A 19,744-nucleotide genomic window follows, 5' to 3' on the forward strand; every position below is an offset into this window, starting at 1 on the left:
TCATCACTGAGGTATTTATGGGTAAGCCAGCTTTGCCCAGCTGTGGCCCTGTATCCCCACAGAACAGGAAGCTCAGGGAACTGGGCACTCCAATGTCCGGCTTATCACCTGAAACAACAGAGAACATCTCGCAGTAAACAAAGATACCCTACATACCCATCTGCTTGTGCCACAGCTGGTTCTTACCTGTAAGTGCCATCTACTTGCTTATAAGTTGAATCGGACAGTTTGATATAAAATCTGCTGACAGAGGGTATAGTTCTATAGAAGAAAAGCCAAAAGACCTTACCCAATATACTCTATAGTTACACCCCATAGGAAGGGAGAGAATGATAAAGGAAAAGAAATAATAAGGAAAGAAAAAATTATATCCACAGAAAAATAATTTCAAATTTTAAAGTGGCATCCTCTCCACATGAGAAGGAACCATCATGAGAATTCTGATACCATGAAATATCTGAATGTTGTAAACCATCAAAAGATCATGCTAGCTCCCCAGAAATGAACCCTAACCAAAATGAGAACTCAGAAATGACATATAAAGAATTCAAAACATGGATTGCAAGGAAGATCAATGAGATTCAAGACAAGGTTGAAAATGAACACAAAGAAACTACTAAAGTAATTGGGGAAATGAAGAAAAAGAAAAACATCTTTAAAAAATCAATCAGAATTCTGGAATTGGAAAATTCACTTAAAGAATTTCAGAATACAATGGAAAGATTTACCAATAGACTAGATCAAGCAGAATAAAGAATTTCAGAGTCTGAAGACCAGTCTTTTGAACTAGCCCAGTCAGACAGAAATAAAGAAAAAGAATTTTAAAAAATGAAGAAACCTTTGAGAAATATGTGATGATGTCTAGCAACCAAACCTATGAATTATTGGCATTCCTGAGAGAGAAGATAAAGTAAACAGCATGGAAAATGTATTTGACAGAATACTTCAAAATTTTTTTTCAAGAAAAAAGAGCAACAAAGTCTGGATGACAGCACATCAGTGTGCATCATAATTTACTGAATATCTTAAGACCACTTTTGAGATCTACCACTCAGAAAAAAAATTCTTTTGAAAATATTACTGATCCTTGACAATACACCTAATCATGGCACCGATGAGCACTGATGGAGATGTATCAAGAGATGTTATTTTCATTATTGACAACACAACATTTATTCCGCAGTCATGAATCAAGTAGTAATTTCAACTTGTAAGTCTTATTATTTGATAAGTACATTTCAGAAGGCTATACCTGCCAGAGATACTGATTCCTCAGGTTAATGTGGGCAAAGTAAATTAAAAACCTTTTGAAAAAGATGAAGAACATTTGTAATTCATGAGAGGATTTAAACTATCAATATTAACCTGAGTTGGAAGAAATTGATTCCGACCCTCATAGATGACTTGGAGGTTCAAGACTTCAGTAAAGAAAGTAAATGCAAATGTGGTGGAAATAGCTAGAAAATTAGAAGTGGAGCTTGAAAATGTGACTAAATTGCTGCAATCTTATAATTAAACTCTAATGGATGAGGAGTTGCTTCTTACAGATAAGCAATGAAATTGTTTCCTTGACGATGAACATACTACTGTTGAACATTGTTAATGTGACAAAAAAGTATTTAAAATATTACATAAACTTTGTTGGTGAAGAAGCAATGGGATTTCAGAGGATTGATTCCAATTTTGGAAGAAGTTTTACTGTGGATAAAATGTTATTAAACAGTATCACATGCTATAGAAAAATATTTCATGAAAGGAAGAGTCAATTAATGTGGCAAGCTTCATTGTTGTTTTATTTTAAGAAATTTTCACAGTCACTCAAAGATTCAACAAGCACTACCATGATCAGTCAGCAGCCATCAACACTGAGCTAACACCCTCCACTAACAACAAGATTATGACTTGCTGAAGACTCTAATGATCATTGCACTTTGTAGTCATAAAGTATTTTAAAATTAAGTTATGCACACTTTTTAGGTGTAATGCTATTGCACACTTTACCTCCAGTATAGTATAAACATAGCTTTTATACATACTAGGAAACCAAAAAAATCATGTGTCATGCTCTATTGAAATATTTGCATTATTGTGGTGGTCTGGAATTGAGCACATAATATCTTCAAGATATGCCTGGTGATCCTCATAACCAAAAATGTAGTTTTCCATCCAGTTTTGTACATTGTGGTCATTCTTCACTGTGTGTCTGTTTGATAATATACCTATCTCCTGTATACCACTGAAGCACATTTTGTTGCTATTCTATCATCTCTCTTTCTTGGTGTGTGTTACCTTATTCTATTATTTCTGACAATGACAGGGAAAAAAGTTACAGATGCAGCTATGTCTGGAGGTGACTAAGAGGTGGGAGAAGCCATAATTTCTCAAGTGTTCTCTACTAAATTCTCTGAGATTGGCTCTTCCATTGGTTATTCTGAACATGTCTTACTTCTGCAGTAATGGAGAGATGAAAACACTATATTTTTTTCCCATTCTCTTGAACACCTATGACCTTTGTCTCCTTTGAGTGAAATAACAGTCTTCTATTTAATGTGATGACTTTTTTGATGAAGGAACAGAGTTACTAGAGTATACATTCAGGGAAACAAATGCTTTTGGAGTTTGTTTTGTTTTGCTAAAATTGCTCTTGAGGCAGCTGTGTTATAAGCAATAATGTACCACAATGGAAATCATAAGATCTCCATTCAAATCTGAGTTCTGCCAAATAATCAGATATGTGACACTAGACAGATCTCCCTTTCCCCATTTTAAAAATTAAAAAATGTTAATCTTTGCCTTCTAGTGCTTTGAAAAAAGTTTAATGATATACTGGTGAAAATTCCCTTTAGTTGCTTTCAACAACTCTGTCATTGTCTTTTGAAAATTAAGTTATAATATGTCTCGATATGGGTCTCTGAGGATATATTCATTGGAGTTTCTTGAGCTTCTTTAACGTTTAAATTAATGTCTGTCCTTTGTCCACAAGTGATTTTCTTCTGGTCAAACTGTGAGGGATATATGTAGCTTTTTAAGCTCTTTGTAGCTATCTTATTCAGGAATAGAATGAGAGGCAGGTTTGCCCAGTACAGTTCCTAGCTTGACTTTTCCCTTTGGCTTAGTGATTTTGAGACCCTGAGATTTATTTTCCTTTCACATTTTCCAACTTTTATTTTCTCTTGGAAAAAGCATTTCTCAAGAAAATGAGTCTCTGGTTTCAGATTTTGTCTGATCTCTCCTGATTAGGACAATGTATTCCTAGATGGGTAGGAATTATTAGGAAAGCTCATTTTTAACAGGTGGTAAAGTCGCACATTTTATGAAGAGAAAATCAGGAGAAGAAGGGAGAAAAACAACAACAAACAACAACAACAAAAATAACAATCCTGGAAAATTGATACAGACCATATTACCCTGAAGTCCATACATTAGTAGGCAGGTATGAAAGTAGTTTATGTATGTAAATAGGTTACTGTTATTTTCTTCTGAAGTTTAAGTTGTCTAGCTTCAGTTTACAGGGCTTTAAGAAAGAACAGCTTAAATTTTAGTTACTTCAAATCAGGAAAAAATTGGGAGAAAAGGAAGGAAGAAAAAAAGAAAAACATTATTTCAGAGACTTGTAGGCAGGAAAAATTCTCAAATGCAGTCCAAACTTTAGAAAATAATAAAAATCAAAACTGTTAGACAAGACTACAGTCTAAAAACAATTGTGCTATAGTTTATTGTGAAACTTTTTTCTCTTTGTAATCCCATTTTCACTACAGACAAATCATAGGACAAATTCATTTGCAAAATAAATTTTAGTCTTATACTTGTCCAGAGTATTTGCATAAAGTCAGCAAAAATAATTGTTTGCCATTTCGGCTCCTTTTTTTTGTTGTTGTTGTTTGTTTGTTTAAATTGGCTTTACTAGAACTTCATTTGAGAAAAAATCTCAGATTTAGCTTCAATGCCTTAGGCCCAGCTTGTACCTACGAATTCCTGTGTTAATTGGAGGAATTCCTCACCTCAAGGTCCCAGGAAAATTTGGGGCCCCTGGACTTGTCAGAAAATGACATCCTTTAGTTATCATGGGACAGAAACCTGTACAGTGACTGTGTAAACAAGGTATGAGGCCAGCTTTCCCAGGGGGTTTTTATTGGTTCTGCAAGTCAATTTTGATTCCTTTAAAGAGCTTGTTTGTAATTGAATGCATGCCATTCCAGTCAAAACCTTGGTAAAATAACCAGTATCTCCTATTGTGTCCTGTTACAAAAGAAAATAGATTCTTAATAATCTTATGTAAGTAACTGTATTGTTATAAGAATACTCACAGCTAGTTTCCAAATTTTGAAGACATCAGGTAGAAAGAAACATGCTCCAAATTTTGCTTATAGGAGTATAGTTTACTCAATTATTAAAAGCTGTATATAGCCCAAAAGAAAAGTTCTCTTGGCTCTGAAAAACAAACAAAGGATTAGCAATGTTTTAAGCAAAATGTCATAAAATAATTATTTCAATCTTCTGTTAGTTCAGCTCATGCAGTTAACTCTTGTTTTGCTTGATATTCATGAATATTTCAGTTCTCCATGGGAGTCTTGGAAGTTTTTCCTTTATTCTAGTGTCACAATCTCCAGAGTTATCAGAAACTTGCATTCAAGCACACTTGTCAGAGTCTTATAGCTGATTGTAAAACCACCTTTTGAAAAGGATAAAAGTAACACAACTGTGGATGACAGAAGTCTCAGAACAGTCATAGTTAAATACACAATTTACAAGGAAATTTGGTTAAATCTGTGGCATATAAGAATTTTACATAATAATCATAATTACTACTGATAACGTATGCTAAGATATATCAGAAGCACAGGAATTTCATAGAATTCAGGAACACATACTAATAACACATTTATATAAATATAATCCAAGGAAGGCTAAACATCACTTTATATATGACAATATTTTCTGTATGATTTTATTATATCAAATAAGCTAAATATATCTCTTTTGGACTTCAGGGGACTAATATCAAAATTTTAATAAGGACCAAAGGTAGAATTTGATTTTGGAAAGTTTGTTAAATATAAAAAGTTTAAGACACTTGATATCACAAAATTGGATCACAGGTTATTGTAAAATAAGTCATTCATTTAGCCAACATGATAACTCAAAGATTTGAGTGTTGGGAGCAAGGCTCCCAAAATCCTGGCTGTAAACTGGGCCCAAAACTGGCCATAAACAAAATCTCTGCAGCACTGTAACATGTTTGTAATGGCCCTAATACCCACGCTGGAAGGTTGTGGGTTTACCAGAATGAGGGCAAGAAACACCTGGTCCCCCCAGGGCAGAAAACCGCTTAAAGGCATTCTTAAGCCACCAACAATAGCATGTGCAATCTGTGCCTTAAGGACTTGCTCCTGCTGCAGTTAACTAGCCCAACCTATTCCTTTAATTCAGCCCATCCCTTCATTTCCCATAAGGGATACTTTTAGTTAATTTAATGTCTATAGAAACAATGCTAATGACTGGTTTGCTGTTAATAAATTTGTGGGTAAATCTCTGTTAGGAGATCTCAGCTCTGAAGGCTGTGAGAGCGCTGATTTCCCACTTCACACCTCTATATTTCTGTATGTGTGTTTTTAATTCCTCTAATGCCACTGGGTTAGGGTCTCCCCAGCTGAGCTGGTCTTGGCAAGTGGCATCCATCATGGGGGCTCGAATACAGGTCGAAGGGTCACCGGAGCGGCAGTTGGAATGGAAAACTAGCTGGAGGATACCCGAGTACTCTTAAAGCAATCTCCATGGTGAGTAAGAAAGGGAGTACAGAAGTGTCAGGGTAGCAATGGGACAAGTGTGGAGTCTGGTTCGTTTCACCTTGGAACTTTTTCACACTGATGATGAGGAGGAAGGAGAGTATAGTGAAGTAACAGAAGAGGTTACAGAGCATGTTTACCAGTTAAAACTAAAGAGACAAAAGAAGGAGAGGTTCATCCTTACCTTTCTTCATCACTTCCTTATTATTGTGAAGAAAATGAACCTCCAGATCTTTCTTATCCAGAGGACACTGGGTGAAAAGTAGTTGCCCCAGTGACTGTTTGAGCAGCACCTCGAGTGACTGTTCTTATTTCTATTCAGGCAGGAATTCAGTAAGCTAGATGAGAGGGTCATATAGAGGACTTGGCAGTTTCCTGTTAGAATACACCCCCCAGATCAAGAGGGAAATATTACAGCTACATTTGAGCTTTTTCCTTTTAAATTACTCAAAGAATTTAAACAAGCTATAAATCCAATTGGACCAGGTTCTCCTTTTGTAATGGAACTATTAAAGAATGTTACTGTTTCCAGTTGGATGATACCTACTGACTGGGATGCTCTTACTCGAGTGTGTCTAACTCCTGCTCGGTTCTTACAGTTTAAAACTTGGTGGGCAGAGGAAGCATCCATTCAGGATGCTTGTAACAACCAGGCACAACCTCAAATTAATATAACTGCAGACCAACTTTTGGGGGTTGGTGGCTAGGATGGTTTAGATGCACCAGTGGTCATGCAGGATGATGCCATAGAACAGCTTAGATGAGTGTTCATTACAGCTTGGGAAAAAATCACTTCATGTGGAGAACAATACACTTCCATTATTGCTATAAATCAGGGACCAAGAAAATCATATGTTGATTTAATGGCTTGGTTACAAGAGTCTCTTAAAAAGATGATTGCAGATTCAGCTGCTCAGGATATAATGTTGCAGTTATTAGCTTTTGGCAATGCTAATCCCATTTGCCAGGCTGCTCTGCAACCTATCAGATGGAAAGTACATTTAGTTGATTATATCAAGGCCTGTGATGGTATCGGAGGTAATCTGCATAAAGCTACTGTGTTGGCACAGGTAATGACAGTACTGAGAGTGGATGAAGGAAATACTCCAATTCCTGGAGCTTGTTTCAACTGTAGGAAGCATGGTCATACTAAAAAAGAATGTGGAAAAAATCAGCGAGTCAGGCCACCAGATAGGGGAAAAAAGAAAACCGTTGAGCCTGAAATATGTCCACAATGTAAAAAAGGAAAACATTTGGCTAGTCAGTGTCACTTTAAGTTTGATAAAGATGGGAACCCAATTTCAGAAAATGCCATGAGGGGCCCATCTAAGGCCCCATTCTAAACTGGGACATTTCCAGTTCAGGCCACTCCCTCACCCCTGTACAATATCTGTCCCCCACCACAGGCGGTAGTACCGCAGTAGATTTATGCTGCACAAAAGCTGTGAGCCTTCTGTATAGGGAACCCCCACAAAAGGTCCCAACAGGAGTCTGTGGACCCTTGCCAGCAGGGACAATAGGATTACTTTTAGGAAGGTCTAGTTTAAGTTTGAAAGGCTTACAAATAGATACAGGAGTCATTGATTCAGATTACAATGGGGAAATTCAAATTTTTATATCTACTTCTGTTCCCTGGAAAGCAGAGCCAGGAAAGTGCATAGCACAGCTCCTGATTGTGCTGTATGTAGGAATGGGAAAAAGTGAAGTTAAATGAATGGAAGGATTTGGAAGCACAAATAAACAAGGCAAAGCAACTTATTGAGTAAATAAAACTACTGATAAATGTCCTACCTGTGAAATAACTATTCAAGGAAAGAAATTTAAAGGTTTGGTAGATACAGGAACTGACATTTCAGTCATTTCTCTATAGCACTGGCTGTCCACGGGGCCAATTCAACCCACTCAATTTGACATTGCTGGAGTTGGTAAAGCCCCGGAAATATATCAAAGTAGTTATATTTTGCATTGTGAAGGGCCCAATGGACAACCTGGGACTATTCAACCAATTATAACTTCTGTACCTATAAATTTTGGGGAAGAGATTTATTACAACAATGGGGAGCACAAGTTCTAATTCCAGAACAATTATATAGCCCTCAAAGTCAACATATAATGCATGAAAAGGGGTATGTACCTGGTATGGGACTAGAAAAAAATTTGCAAAGTTTAAAAAGTTCCTGCTGAAGATTAGGATATCATTTTTGATGGCAGCCATTGTGAAGCCTCCAGAACCTATACCTTTAAAATGGTTAACAGATAAGGTAATTTGGGTAGAACAATGGCTGCTAAGTAAAGAGAAACTGGAGGCTTTAGAGAAATTAGTTACTGAACAATTAGAAAATGGTAACATAGCTCCAATATTTTCCCCTTGGAATTCTCCAGTTTTCATAATTAAGAAAAAAATCAGGTAAATGGAGAATGTTAACTGACTAAGAGCCATCAATTCAGTTATACAACCTATGTGAGCTTTACAGCCAGTATTGCCTTCTCCTGCTATAATTCCAAAAAATTGGTCTTTAATAGTCATAGATTTAAAAGACTGTTTCTTTACTATCCCCTTAGCTGAGCAAGACTGTGAATGGTTTCCATTTACAATTCCTGCAGTAAACAACCTGTAGCCTGCCAGGAGTTATTATTGGAAAGTGCTGCCACAGGGCATGTTAAACAGTCCAACAATTTGCCAGAAGTATGTGGGCCAAGCGATTAAACCTACTCATAAAAAATTTTCACAGTGTTACATTATTCACTATATGGATGATATACTTTGTGCTACCCCCACTTGAGAAATATTACTCCAATGTTATGATCACTTGCAACATTCAATTTCTCATGCTGGTTTAATTATAGCTCCTGACAAAATTCAGACTACTACTCCTTACTCCTACATGGGGACCTTAGTAAATGACACTACCATTGTGCCACAGAAAGTAACCACACCTAGGGATCAATTAAAAACATTAAATGACTTTCAAAAATTACTAGGGGACATTAATTGGATACGACCTGCTGTAGGCATTCCTACCTATGCCATGAGTAATCTGTTTTCTGTCCTTAGAGGAAATCTTAGTCTCACTAGCTCTCAGCAATTAACAAAGGAGGCTGAGGCAGAGTTACAACTGACTGAGAAGCAAGTCCATAAAGCTCAAATAAATAGAATAGATCCAGAGAAGACTCTAGATTTGCTAATTTTTTCAACTCAGCATTCACCTACTGGTGTTATTGTCCAAGAACAGGACTTAGTAGAGTGGCTTTTTCTTCCACATACTAATTCATGGACTCTAACTACTTATTTAGATCAAATCGCTACTATTACAGGGATTGGGAGAATTTAGATTGTTAAATTACATGGATATGATCCTGGAAAAATTATTATCCCTCTCATGAAGGCACAAATACAGCAAGCTTTTATAAAAAGTCTTACTTGACAAACCCATTTAGCTGACTTTGGGGTATTCTCAATAATCATTTTCCTAAAATGAAGTTGTTTCAGTTTTTGAAATTAACTAATTGGATTCTGCCCAAAATAACTAAATTTAAACCAATTGAAGGTGCTGAGAATGTTTTTACAGCTGGGTCTAGTAACGGTAAAGCTTTTTATTTCGGCTCAAAAAGTACAGTTTTCCAGACGCCGTATACTTCACTTCAAAAAGCAGAGCTTGTAGCAGTAATTGAGGTATTGACTGCTTTTGATATGCCTATTAATGTGATTTCTGATTCTTCATACGTGGTTCATTCCACACAGTTAATTGAAAATGCTCAGTTATGATTTCATACAGATGAACAACTGATGACTTTATTTACCCAATTGCAAATAGCAGTTAGGAGTAGAATGCACCCTTTTTACATCACTCACATTAGGGTTCATACACCTCTTCTAGGACCTTTGACTGAAGGGAATCAAATGGCTGATCGCCTAGTTCCTAATGCAATATCTAATGCTGGATATTTTCACAATTTAACCCATGTTAATGCCTTTGGTGTCAAACACAGATACAGCATTACCTGGAAAGAAACTAAAGCTATTATCCAGCGATGCCCAACTTGCCAAATGGTACATTTCTCATCTTTTACAGGAGTTAATCCTCGAGGACTGGGACCTAACTCTCTTTGCAAATGGATGTCACACATGTTCTCTCATTTGGGAGACTAGCTTACATACATGTATGTGTGGACATCTTTTTTCACTTTTTCTTGGCTACCTGTCAAACAAGAGAGACTTCTGCCTGTGTTAAATGTCATCTTTTGCAGTGTTTTGCAGTGATGGGCATTCCAGCTACTATTAAAACAGATAATGCTCAGGTTATACTAGCTAAACTCTAGCTTCATTTTTCTTTATGTGGAACATTAAACGCATTACTGGTATCCCATACAATTCTCAAGGACAAGCCATAGTGGAAAGAATGAATCTCTCCCTAAAACAGCAGTTGCAAAAGCAGAAAACGGGAGACAGAGAATATGGAACCCCACAGATGCAACTGAAGCTAGCATTATTAACTTTAAATTTTTTGAGCCTGGTGTTATCAGCAACTGAACAGCATCCACAGAAACCAGCTGCAAAGACAGAAACAAAACAACTGATTTGGTGGAGAGATCCAATAACAAAAAGTTGGGAAATAGGTAAAATAATAACTTGGGGTAGAGGTTATGCTTGTGTTTCTCAAGGACAAAATCAACAGCCAATTTGGATACCAACAAGACACCTGAAACCTTGTCATGAGCCAGATGCCAAGGAAGAGACTCCAGGAGGATGCTGAGGACCCACCAGTTGCAGCTGCAACATGTTGAGACTGATGCTGAGGAGGACCCCAACTGTCACGATCAATGCCCATCGAACACAGCCACCCACCTGGGGAAAGATCAAGAAGCTGTCACAGATGGCAGAAGAAAACCTGAGAAAAGTGGGACAACCAGTGACAATGAACAATTTAATGGTAGCTATGATAGTGGTTATCAACACTGCCATGAGTATTCCTTCAATAAGGGCTGACACAGAGAACAGTTATACTTATTGGGCATTTTTATCAATCTTGGCTGGCAATAATGCCTGGATGCAATTGCTCTGACACAGTTACACATGCTTTCTGATCTCATTATTTACCATAATAAATCTGCTCCTATAATTGAGGCATACGGCCTTCAAAAACCTATTTGAAGTAGAAACAAAGTAGAACCTGGCCAGAAATAACAAACATACTTGTTTAGCAAGATTGCATTGCAGAACAGGCAGCGGTGCTGCACAACGATTCCTATGGAGTCATTATTGATTGGTCCCCTAAGAGGATGTTTAGCTTGAATTGCACCTCTCAGTCTGTGTGCCACGGCCATACTATGTTCAGATGATCTGAACAAAATGGTCAGATGGTAGAAATGATAAGGAATACATCAAAAGTTCCTATTATCTGAAACCATGGCGGTATTGTGGCACCTCAACCTCAAATGATATGGCCTGCTCTAGGAGCTTAACATAAGGATTTGTAGAAACTATTAAATGCTCTTAATAAGATCAAAATGTGGGAAAGCATAAAAAAACATCCAGAAGGACACTCTACAAACTTGTTTTTGGATATAGCAAAATTACAAGAACAAATATTGAAAGCATCCCAGGTACACCTGACCTTAATGCCAGGAACTGGAGTGCTTAAAGGAGCTGCAGTCAAATTAGCAGCTAGTAACCCATTAAAATGAATAAAAACACTTGGAAGCTCTGTGATTTCAATGATGATTGTGCTTTTAATCTATGTTGCTTATCTTTGTATAGTCTGCAAATGCAGATCCTGACTCCTGTGAGAAGTAGCTCACTGTGACAAAACTGTCTTTGCTTTTATTGATTTGCAAATCAAAGAAAGGGGACATGTTTGGAGCAAGCCCCCCAAAATCTGGCAATAAACTAGCCCCCAAACTGGCCATAAACAAAATCTCTGCAGCACTGTAACACGTTCATAATGGCCCTAATGCCCACACTGGAAGATTGTGGGTTTACCGGAATGAGGGCAAGGAACACCTGGCCCATTCAGTGTGCAAAACCGCTTAAAGGCATTCTTAAGCCACAAACAATAGCATGAACAATCTGTACATTAAGGACATGCTCCTGCTGCAGTTAACTAGCCCAACCTATTCCTTTAATTTGGCCAATACCTTCATTTCCCATAAGGGATATTCTAATTAATTTAATATCTATAGAAACAATGCTAATGACTAGTTTGCTGTTAATAAATTCGTGGGTAAATCTCTGTTAAGGGATCTTAGCTCTGAAGGCTGTGAGACCCCTGATTTCCCACTTCAAACATCTATATTTCTGTGTGTGTGTCTTTAATTCCTCTAGTGCTGCTGGTTTAGGGTTTCCTTGACTCAGCTGGTCTCGGCATTTGAGGAAAAAAAGGTTGAAAATCTTTATTTTTTGAGAGAGAAAACGTAATTTCTCAAACAATAAGTCCTAATAGTTCATGTGGAACCAAAAAAGAGCCTGCATTGCCAAGACAATCCTAAACCAAAAAAACAAAGCTGGAGGCATCACACAACCTGACTTCAAACTATACTATAAGGCTACAGTAACCAAAATGGCATGGTACTGGTACCAAAACAGAGATATAGACCAATAGAACAGAACAGAGCCTTCAGAAATAACACCACACATTTACAACTATCTGATCTTTGACAAACCTGACAAAAACAAGAAACGGGGAAAGGATTCCCTCTTTAATAAATGGTGCTGGGAAAACTGGCTAGCCATAAGTAGAAAGCTGAAACTGGATCCCTTCCTTACTCCTTATACAAAAATTAATTCAAGATGGATTAGAGACTTAAATGTTAGACCTAAAACCATAAAAACCCTTGAAGAAAACCTAGGCAGTAGCATTCAGGACACAGGCATGGGCAAGGACTTTATGTCAAAAACACCAAAAGCAATGGCAACAAAAGCTAAAATTGACAAATGGGATCTAATTAAACTAAAGAGCTTCTGCACAGCAAAAGAAACTACCATCAGAGTGAACAGGGAACCTACAGAATGGGAGAAAATTTTTGCAATCTACTCATCTGACAAAGGGCTAATATCCAGAACCTACAAAGAACTCAAACAAATTTACAAGAAAAAAACAAACAACCCCATCAAAAAGTAGGCAAAGGATATGAACAGACATTTCTCAAAAGAAGACATTTATGTAGCCAACAGACACACGAAAAAATGCTCATCATCACTAGCCATCATAGAATGCAAATCAAATCCACAATGAGATACCATCTCACACCAGTTAGAATGGTGATCATTAAAAAGTCAGGAAACAACACGTGCTGGAGAGGATCTGGAGAAATAGGAACACTTTTACACTGTTGGTGGGACTGTAAACTAGTTCAAACATTGTGGAAGACAGTGTGGCGATTCCTCAAGGACCTAGAACTAGAAATACCATTTGACCCAGTCATCCCATTGCTGGGTATATACCCAAAGGACAATAAATCATGCTGCTATAAAGACACATGCACACGTATGTTTATTGCGGCACTATTCACAATAGCAAAGACTTGGAACCAACCTAAACGTCCATCAATGACAGACTGGATTAAGAAAATGTGGCACCTATACACCATGTAATACTATGCAGCCATAAAAAAGGATGAGTTCATGTCCTTTGTAGGGACATGGATTCAGCTGGAAACCATCATTCATAGGAAACTATGGCAAGAACAGAAAATCAAACACCGCATGTTCTCACTCAAAGGTGGGAATTGAACAATGAGAATACTTCAACACAGAAAGTGGAACATCACACACTGGGGCCTGTTGTGGGGTCGGGGGAGGGATGAGGGATAGCATTAGGAGATATATCTAATGTAATTGACGAGTTAATGGGTGCAGCACACCAACATGACACATGTATATATATGTAACCAACCTGCACGTTGTGCACATGTACTCTAGAATATGAAGTATAATAATAATAAAATAAAATTAGACCAGCGTCGTGGTGGGTGCCTGTAGTCCCTGCTACTCGGGAGGCTGAGGCAGGAGAATGATTGGAACCCGGGAGGTGGAGCTTGCAGTAAGCAGAGATCGTGCCACTGCACTCCAGCCTGGGCAACAGAGCGAGACTCCGTCTCAATAAATAAATAAATAAATAAATAAATAAATAAATAAATAAATAAAAAGTCTTATACTGACGCATTGTGATACTTTGTCTCACTGAGTCAACAATTGCTCATTTCTAAAAAAAAACAAAGCAAAGTTTAGTTGATTTCAGAGATCCCTTCTGTCTACAAATTATCTGTAATTCTTTCTTCCTATAAACTGAAAGATCTAGGCAGGAGCCTCAACTCAGTAGGAGAGAGAAGGAGCCGAGCTGGCACACCTAGCTCTGAAGGAATGAAATGATTATACTAAAGAGAGTAACTGAGCTTATTTTACCCAAAATAAGGTAGTATATTTCTGTTAGAGTTTAGGGTTACATGAGTCAGGGACAAAGTTATTGCTTTTCTTTGTCCTGTGTAAAGGGATCTCCAAGGCCTTTGACTTACCCAAGAACTAAAGGTTATAAAACCAAACTCTTCTGACCTCTCAATCTAGTCAACTGGGGCTGCAATTATTGATGAAATTAATGTTTATTTTGAAAATCATTTACTAGACTGAATCACAAAATACTGAATCATTGTACACAATCAGTAAATATTGGTAGACTCAATTGAACTCAATGTTTTGCTTGAAATGAAACCTTCAAGATGCAGGGCTTATGGGTTCTAGTCCCATAAGACATGGAACATGGTGCTGGCTAAGGTAGACACCATGTTCCTGGTTAAGGTACTGAATCTTCAAGGCTCAGCTTCCTCATTCCTGAAATGGGTCAATTTTATTGTAAGCAAAGGTAATTGAGAGATTCCAAAGGGACATGAGGCATAACAATTCTCTGTAAATTGTTAGAATCCATGTTAAAAATGACCAGTAAAGCATGGTGCAGCTGTGTCTTAACATAACTTTATTTTTCTCAATAAAAGAAATGGAAATAAACCCACTAGGGAATTTAGCACAAATATGATGATATAGTTAAAGAAAATGGCTTTGCACAAGTATTGTCATTAGTGATCTAGTAAAGTGTATCTTTCTAGTTGTATTTAGACCCTCAACTCAATATGTCAGCTCCTGTTAAGGTCTATACATTGTGGTGGTTCTGTATTGTGGATCCATTCAGTGATTTTCCTACCTCTCATCCTCTGTTGCATCCACAGCTGTGGTTCTGTCCATAATTTCCTTTGCTTGCTGTGCATTATTACATTATTTCTGAAAGTGAGAGACCAAAAACAATAGAAAGCAGCCAGGTCTGGAGGTGACTGGGGGATAGAAAAGCCCAAGTTTCTCAAACCCTTAGCACCAAATTCTTTCCTCAGTTACACTGAGCTTTTCACCTCTGCAGTGATGGAGAAGGGAGAACTCTTATTTCTTTTCATGAGCATCTCTGGTGCTGTTTTCGTTAGAGACAAATAAGGAGTTCTATTTAATGTGAAGCCTGTTTTATGAGCAGAATCAATGTGGTGCATATTCAGAATAACTAATGTTTAGAAGTTTGTTTTGTTTTGCTGTAATTGTTCTCAAGGCAGCTCTGGTGTAAGAGACAATACACTATGATGGGCATCAGAAGACCTCAGCTCAGATCCCAGTTCTGCCAGCTATGATCTGTATGGCACCGACAGATGTTCTGTTCTCCCAGGGTCTCCCTTTTCCCATTTGAAAAATAAAAAGTAACAATTCCTGCCTTCACGTATTTTTTTTAGCAGGTTTAATTGTAAAGGTGTTTATATCTGCTAAACTAATTTATTTGATATATGTTTGGTTATTTAAGATATACAAGTTATGCTAGCTATTTCATGTTTAAGCTGCTGTATTTTTAGTAGGCTATATTAAATATTTGAAAGGATTTCATTATAAAGAACAAAGTCTCCTAATCTTTGTATAGCATTGACATACTTTTTAAATACACAAGGCATGGAATACATTATTTTCCCTCAAAATCATAAGTTCCCAACTGGTTATTAATCTAAGAATTCAGAATTTTGAGTAATTGTTTTTGCATCAGATTATTTACTTCAGTGCTTTCAATCGTGATGGTGCATTGGAACCATCTGAGTTAACATTTGTTTTTTATTACCAATACCTAGGCTCCAACCTAGTACAATGAAACAGGAATGTACAGAGTGGGCACTGAAATGAAGGAGAACAAGATCAAAGGACATTTTATTTTTATCTCTATCAGTGGGTCAAAGTCCTTTCAGAAGGAGCCTGTAGTGGACCTAGGTGATTGGTCACTTTATTCGTCAAAGAGGCACACACTGAATTAGCATGGAGTGTTATAAAAGGCTTGGAGCGCAAGCTCATGTTGGTCTTAACAAGAAGAGAAGGCTTCAATGGATTCTCTTGTGGTCCTTGTGCTCTGTCTGTCCTGTTTGCTTCTCCTTTCACTCTGGAGACAGAGATCTGGGAGAGGAAAACTCCCTCCTGGCCCCACTCCTCTCCCAGTCATTGGAAATATCCTAAAGATAGGTATTAAGGACGTCAGCAAATCCTTAACCAATGTAAGTATGCTCCTTCAGTGGTTTGCAAAAGGTAAGTAAATTCACCTGTATTTTTTGAATAAAGTATATCCCTTGAGGTACATTGTTACAAGAGATCATTGTAAAGTAAAATACTTTGAAAGGCTTTTGTTGCCTTTTCCAGTCTGTCAGTGTCAGAAATAGTAGAATGAAATCATGTATTTTGAGAGTAGAGAAAGATTTGGGTCTTTGCATGTTAGATTCAAAATAACAAGTCAATAGTTTGAAATGCTGTGTTTCTTCTTCATTTCATAGCTATTTGCTATAAATTTTGCTGAAGGTAAATGGTAAGGGACGTGTTTGTTGTTAGAGATTTTATTAAGTCCTCTACTATACTAGCCATGTGTTTTATTCAGAATAGCCATGAAAACTGAACTTCTCTGAAGAATTAATTTATGCCTGTTGTAAAGGAAATAGCTGTGGATTCAGGACCAGCAAAAGCAGATAAATGGTAGATAATTAGTTACAGGCTTCCATTATTAGATCCACAAACTAATGTTTTAATTAAACTGTAGCTACAATATATAAACCCCAAAATGACCTTAGGGTTTAGTAATGGTAGGAAGAGAGTCAGAAGATGTATAAGTATTAGGGTTTTTTCTCGAGTGAAAGATGGTTTAACAGTGTTAATATGATATGTGAATACCCCTTGTTGTGTAATAATTAGCATATACAGGTAGTAAAGGACTGTGATTAGTGTATTAAACCTTATGAGCATGATGGTATGATTAGACCAAGAGAATGAGGCTATAGTTATGAAGACTACTCCTACTAGATTGATGGTAGGGGGCAGGGCATGGTTGGCAAGACTAGTTAGGAGTCATCACATGGCTTTCAGGGAGAGAAGTGTTTGAAGGTCCCGTGTTAGTAGTATGGTTTGGCTGTGAACTCATTTGTAGTTTGAGTTTGAAAGACAGAATAATAGGGATGAGGTTAGTCTGTGGACAATTATTAGGACAGTTGCACTGCTGAAACTTCAGGAGATTTGAATGAGAAAAGCTATGATAACAAGTGCCATGTGGCTTATGGAAGAGTAAGTAATGAGTGATTTTAGATCAGTTTGGAACAGACAAATGGAGCTTGTTATGATTATAACTCATAAGGATAGTATAGGGGAGGAATAAGCTATAAGCTCTGTTGGGGGGGAGGGATTAAAATGATTCATATAATCCTATAGCCACCTAATTTTAGGAGTACTGCTGTGAGGACTATTGACCTGGCAATGGGTGCCTCTATGTGGGCTTTTGGGAGTCCTAAGTGGAGTCCATAGAGAGATATTTTTAGTATAAATGCTATGATGCACGCTATTCATAAAAGGCTATTAAACCAGGAAATTGCTAGTTCTTGAAGCTGGGTATTGGTCTTAAGGTGGTCTCAAGAGTGCTGATAAATATATCAAGCATTAGCATTTGAATAAATGGAGTTTCAAATTTGGGTCTTCTGTATATTAGCTGTAGGACACTGAAAATGAATTTGTCATTCTCTGAGCTCAGTTTTTATTTATTTATTTATTTATTTATTTATTTATTTATTTTTGAGACAGAGTCTTGCTCTGTAGCTCTGGCGGGAGTGCAGTGGTGTGATCTCAGCTCGCTGCAACCTCCATCTCCTGGGTTCCCGTTCAAGCAATTCTCCTGCCTCAGGCCCCCAAGTAGCTGGCATTACAGGCATGTGCCACCATACCCACCTAATTTTTGTATTTTCAGTAGAGAAGAGGTTTCACCACATTGGCCAGGCTGGTCTTGAACTCCTGACCTTGTGATCCACCTGCCTCAGCCTCCAAAAGTGTTGAAATTACAGGTGTGAGCCACCACACATCGCTGTTTGTTTAAAATAGAGTAAATAGACCTGCTGAATATGTTGATGTGAGGATTAATTGTAATCTGTGCAGCAATTGTCTGACTATTGCCTTGAACATCACAGATCATCTGAGTGGCGAATATAATCATCATCATGTTTATATGTAAAATTCAGAAATATCTGAAGCCTGTGTGGCTGAATAAAAGCATACAAATACAATGAAAATATCATTCTAAGTGAGGCTTAGTAAATGGACGAAATAGTTGCTGCATTTGCTATTATCTATATCTACTTTCCTAGCTCTCAAAAGTCTATGGCCCTGTGTTCACTCTGTATTTTGGCCTGGAACGCATGGTGGTGCTGCATGGATATGAAGCGGTGAAGGAAGCCCTGATTGATCTTGGAGAGGAGTTTTCTGGAAGAGGCCATTTCCCACTGTTTGAAAGAGCTAACAGAAGATTTGGTAGGTGTGCATGTGTCTGTTTCAGTGTCCATCTTGGAGATGGGGAGGGTAAGAAAACAGAGACTTGCAGAGCTTCTCAGGCAGAGCTTGGCCCATCCACGTGGCTGCCCAGTGTTAGCTTCCTCTTTCTTGCCTGGGATCTCCCTCCTAGTTTCTGTTTCTCTTCTTGTTAGGAATTGTTTTCAGCAATGGAAAGAGATGGAAGGAGATCCGGCGTTTCTCCCTCATGACGCTGCGGAATTTTGGCATGGGGAAGAGGAGCATTGAGGACCGTGTTCAAGAGGAAGCTCGCTGCCTTGTGGAGGAGTTGAGAAAAACCAAGGGTGGGTGAACCTACTCTGTATCACTGACCTTACTGGACTACTATTTTCTCTACTGACATTCTTGGAAACATTTCAGGGGTGGCCATATCTTTCATTATGAGTCCTACTTGTTAGCTCATGTGAAGTGGGAGTTTGAGGCTGAGAGCCAAGGGAATTTGCACATATTTGTGCTGTGTGTGTACAGACATGATTGTGCATACACTGCGGGTATAAAAGGCTCATTTAATCCTGTGTTCTCCTGAATTTTTCTTCTTTGCTTTCAAATAAGAAATCATGAATATAGATTTTGAGTTCATTTTTTGAAAGAGTTAAAGAGCAGTTTTTCCCATTACCTATTCCAGAACAAGTCACCAGAGAATAGACATGGTGGGAATGGCCCTATCACACCCCTAGGGAGCATGAACCAAATGGCATGTGCTTTTATTTAATTGGACTGTATTTGTATGGTCAGCCTCACTGACTTGTCTGGGGTTTCTTCTAGGCCCATGCTTGCTTAGGCATATCTTACAGCAGTTCTCATCAATTATTATTTCTCTGTAAACATGGTATTATTTAAAAAAATAGTGTTAATTATTTCTTGTTACTCTTGATTTATATATTTTCAGTAAATATGTGCTGTAGCATAATTCTGTGAAATACACAAATGTCAATTTACAAAACGATTTATTTAACTAGATTTTAATTATTAGTAGTAACTCTGTAATCTATTTTCCCTAAGTATAATTTGCTCTGTTTCAGTTATGCTTATCTTTTTCCCACCATATTTATGAAATTTTGGCTTAGAAATTTATGGTAAT

General features: G+C 37.6%; 1 protein-coding gene across 4 annotated transcripts in view; it reads left to right on the top strand.

The window, feature by feature from the left end:
* The first annotated feature begins 16,149 nt into the window (after positions 1-16,149).
* Positions 16,150-19,744, top strand: part of CYP2C9 (cytochrome P450 family 2 subfamily C member 9) — a 44,483-nt gene continuing 40,888 nt past the window's right edge. For 2 of the 4 annotated variants that reach the window (XM_045361231.2, XM_074002242.1), the window contains exons 1-3: positions 16,150-16,374; positions 18,462-18,624; positions 18,798-18,947. In XM_045361231.2, coding sequence (XP_045217166.1) covers positions 18,513-18,624; positions 18,798-18,947 — 262 coding nt within the window. In that variant the 5' untranslated portion in view covers positions 16,150-16,374; positions 18,462-18,512. The remainder of the gene's footprint in view (positions 16,375-18,461; positions 18,625-18,797; positions 18,948-19,744) is intronic. The other 2 variants (XM_045361229.2, XM_045361230.2) reach the window with 1 other exon arrangement.

The sequence above is a fragment of the Macaca fascicularis genome, chromosome 9, assembly GCF_037993035.2.
Source record: "Macaca fascicularis isolate 582-1 chromosome 9, T2T-MFA8v1.1".
Lineage (NCBI taxonomy): Eukaryota > Metazoa > Chordata > Mammalia > Primates > Cercopithecidae > Macaca > Macaca fascicularis.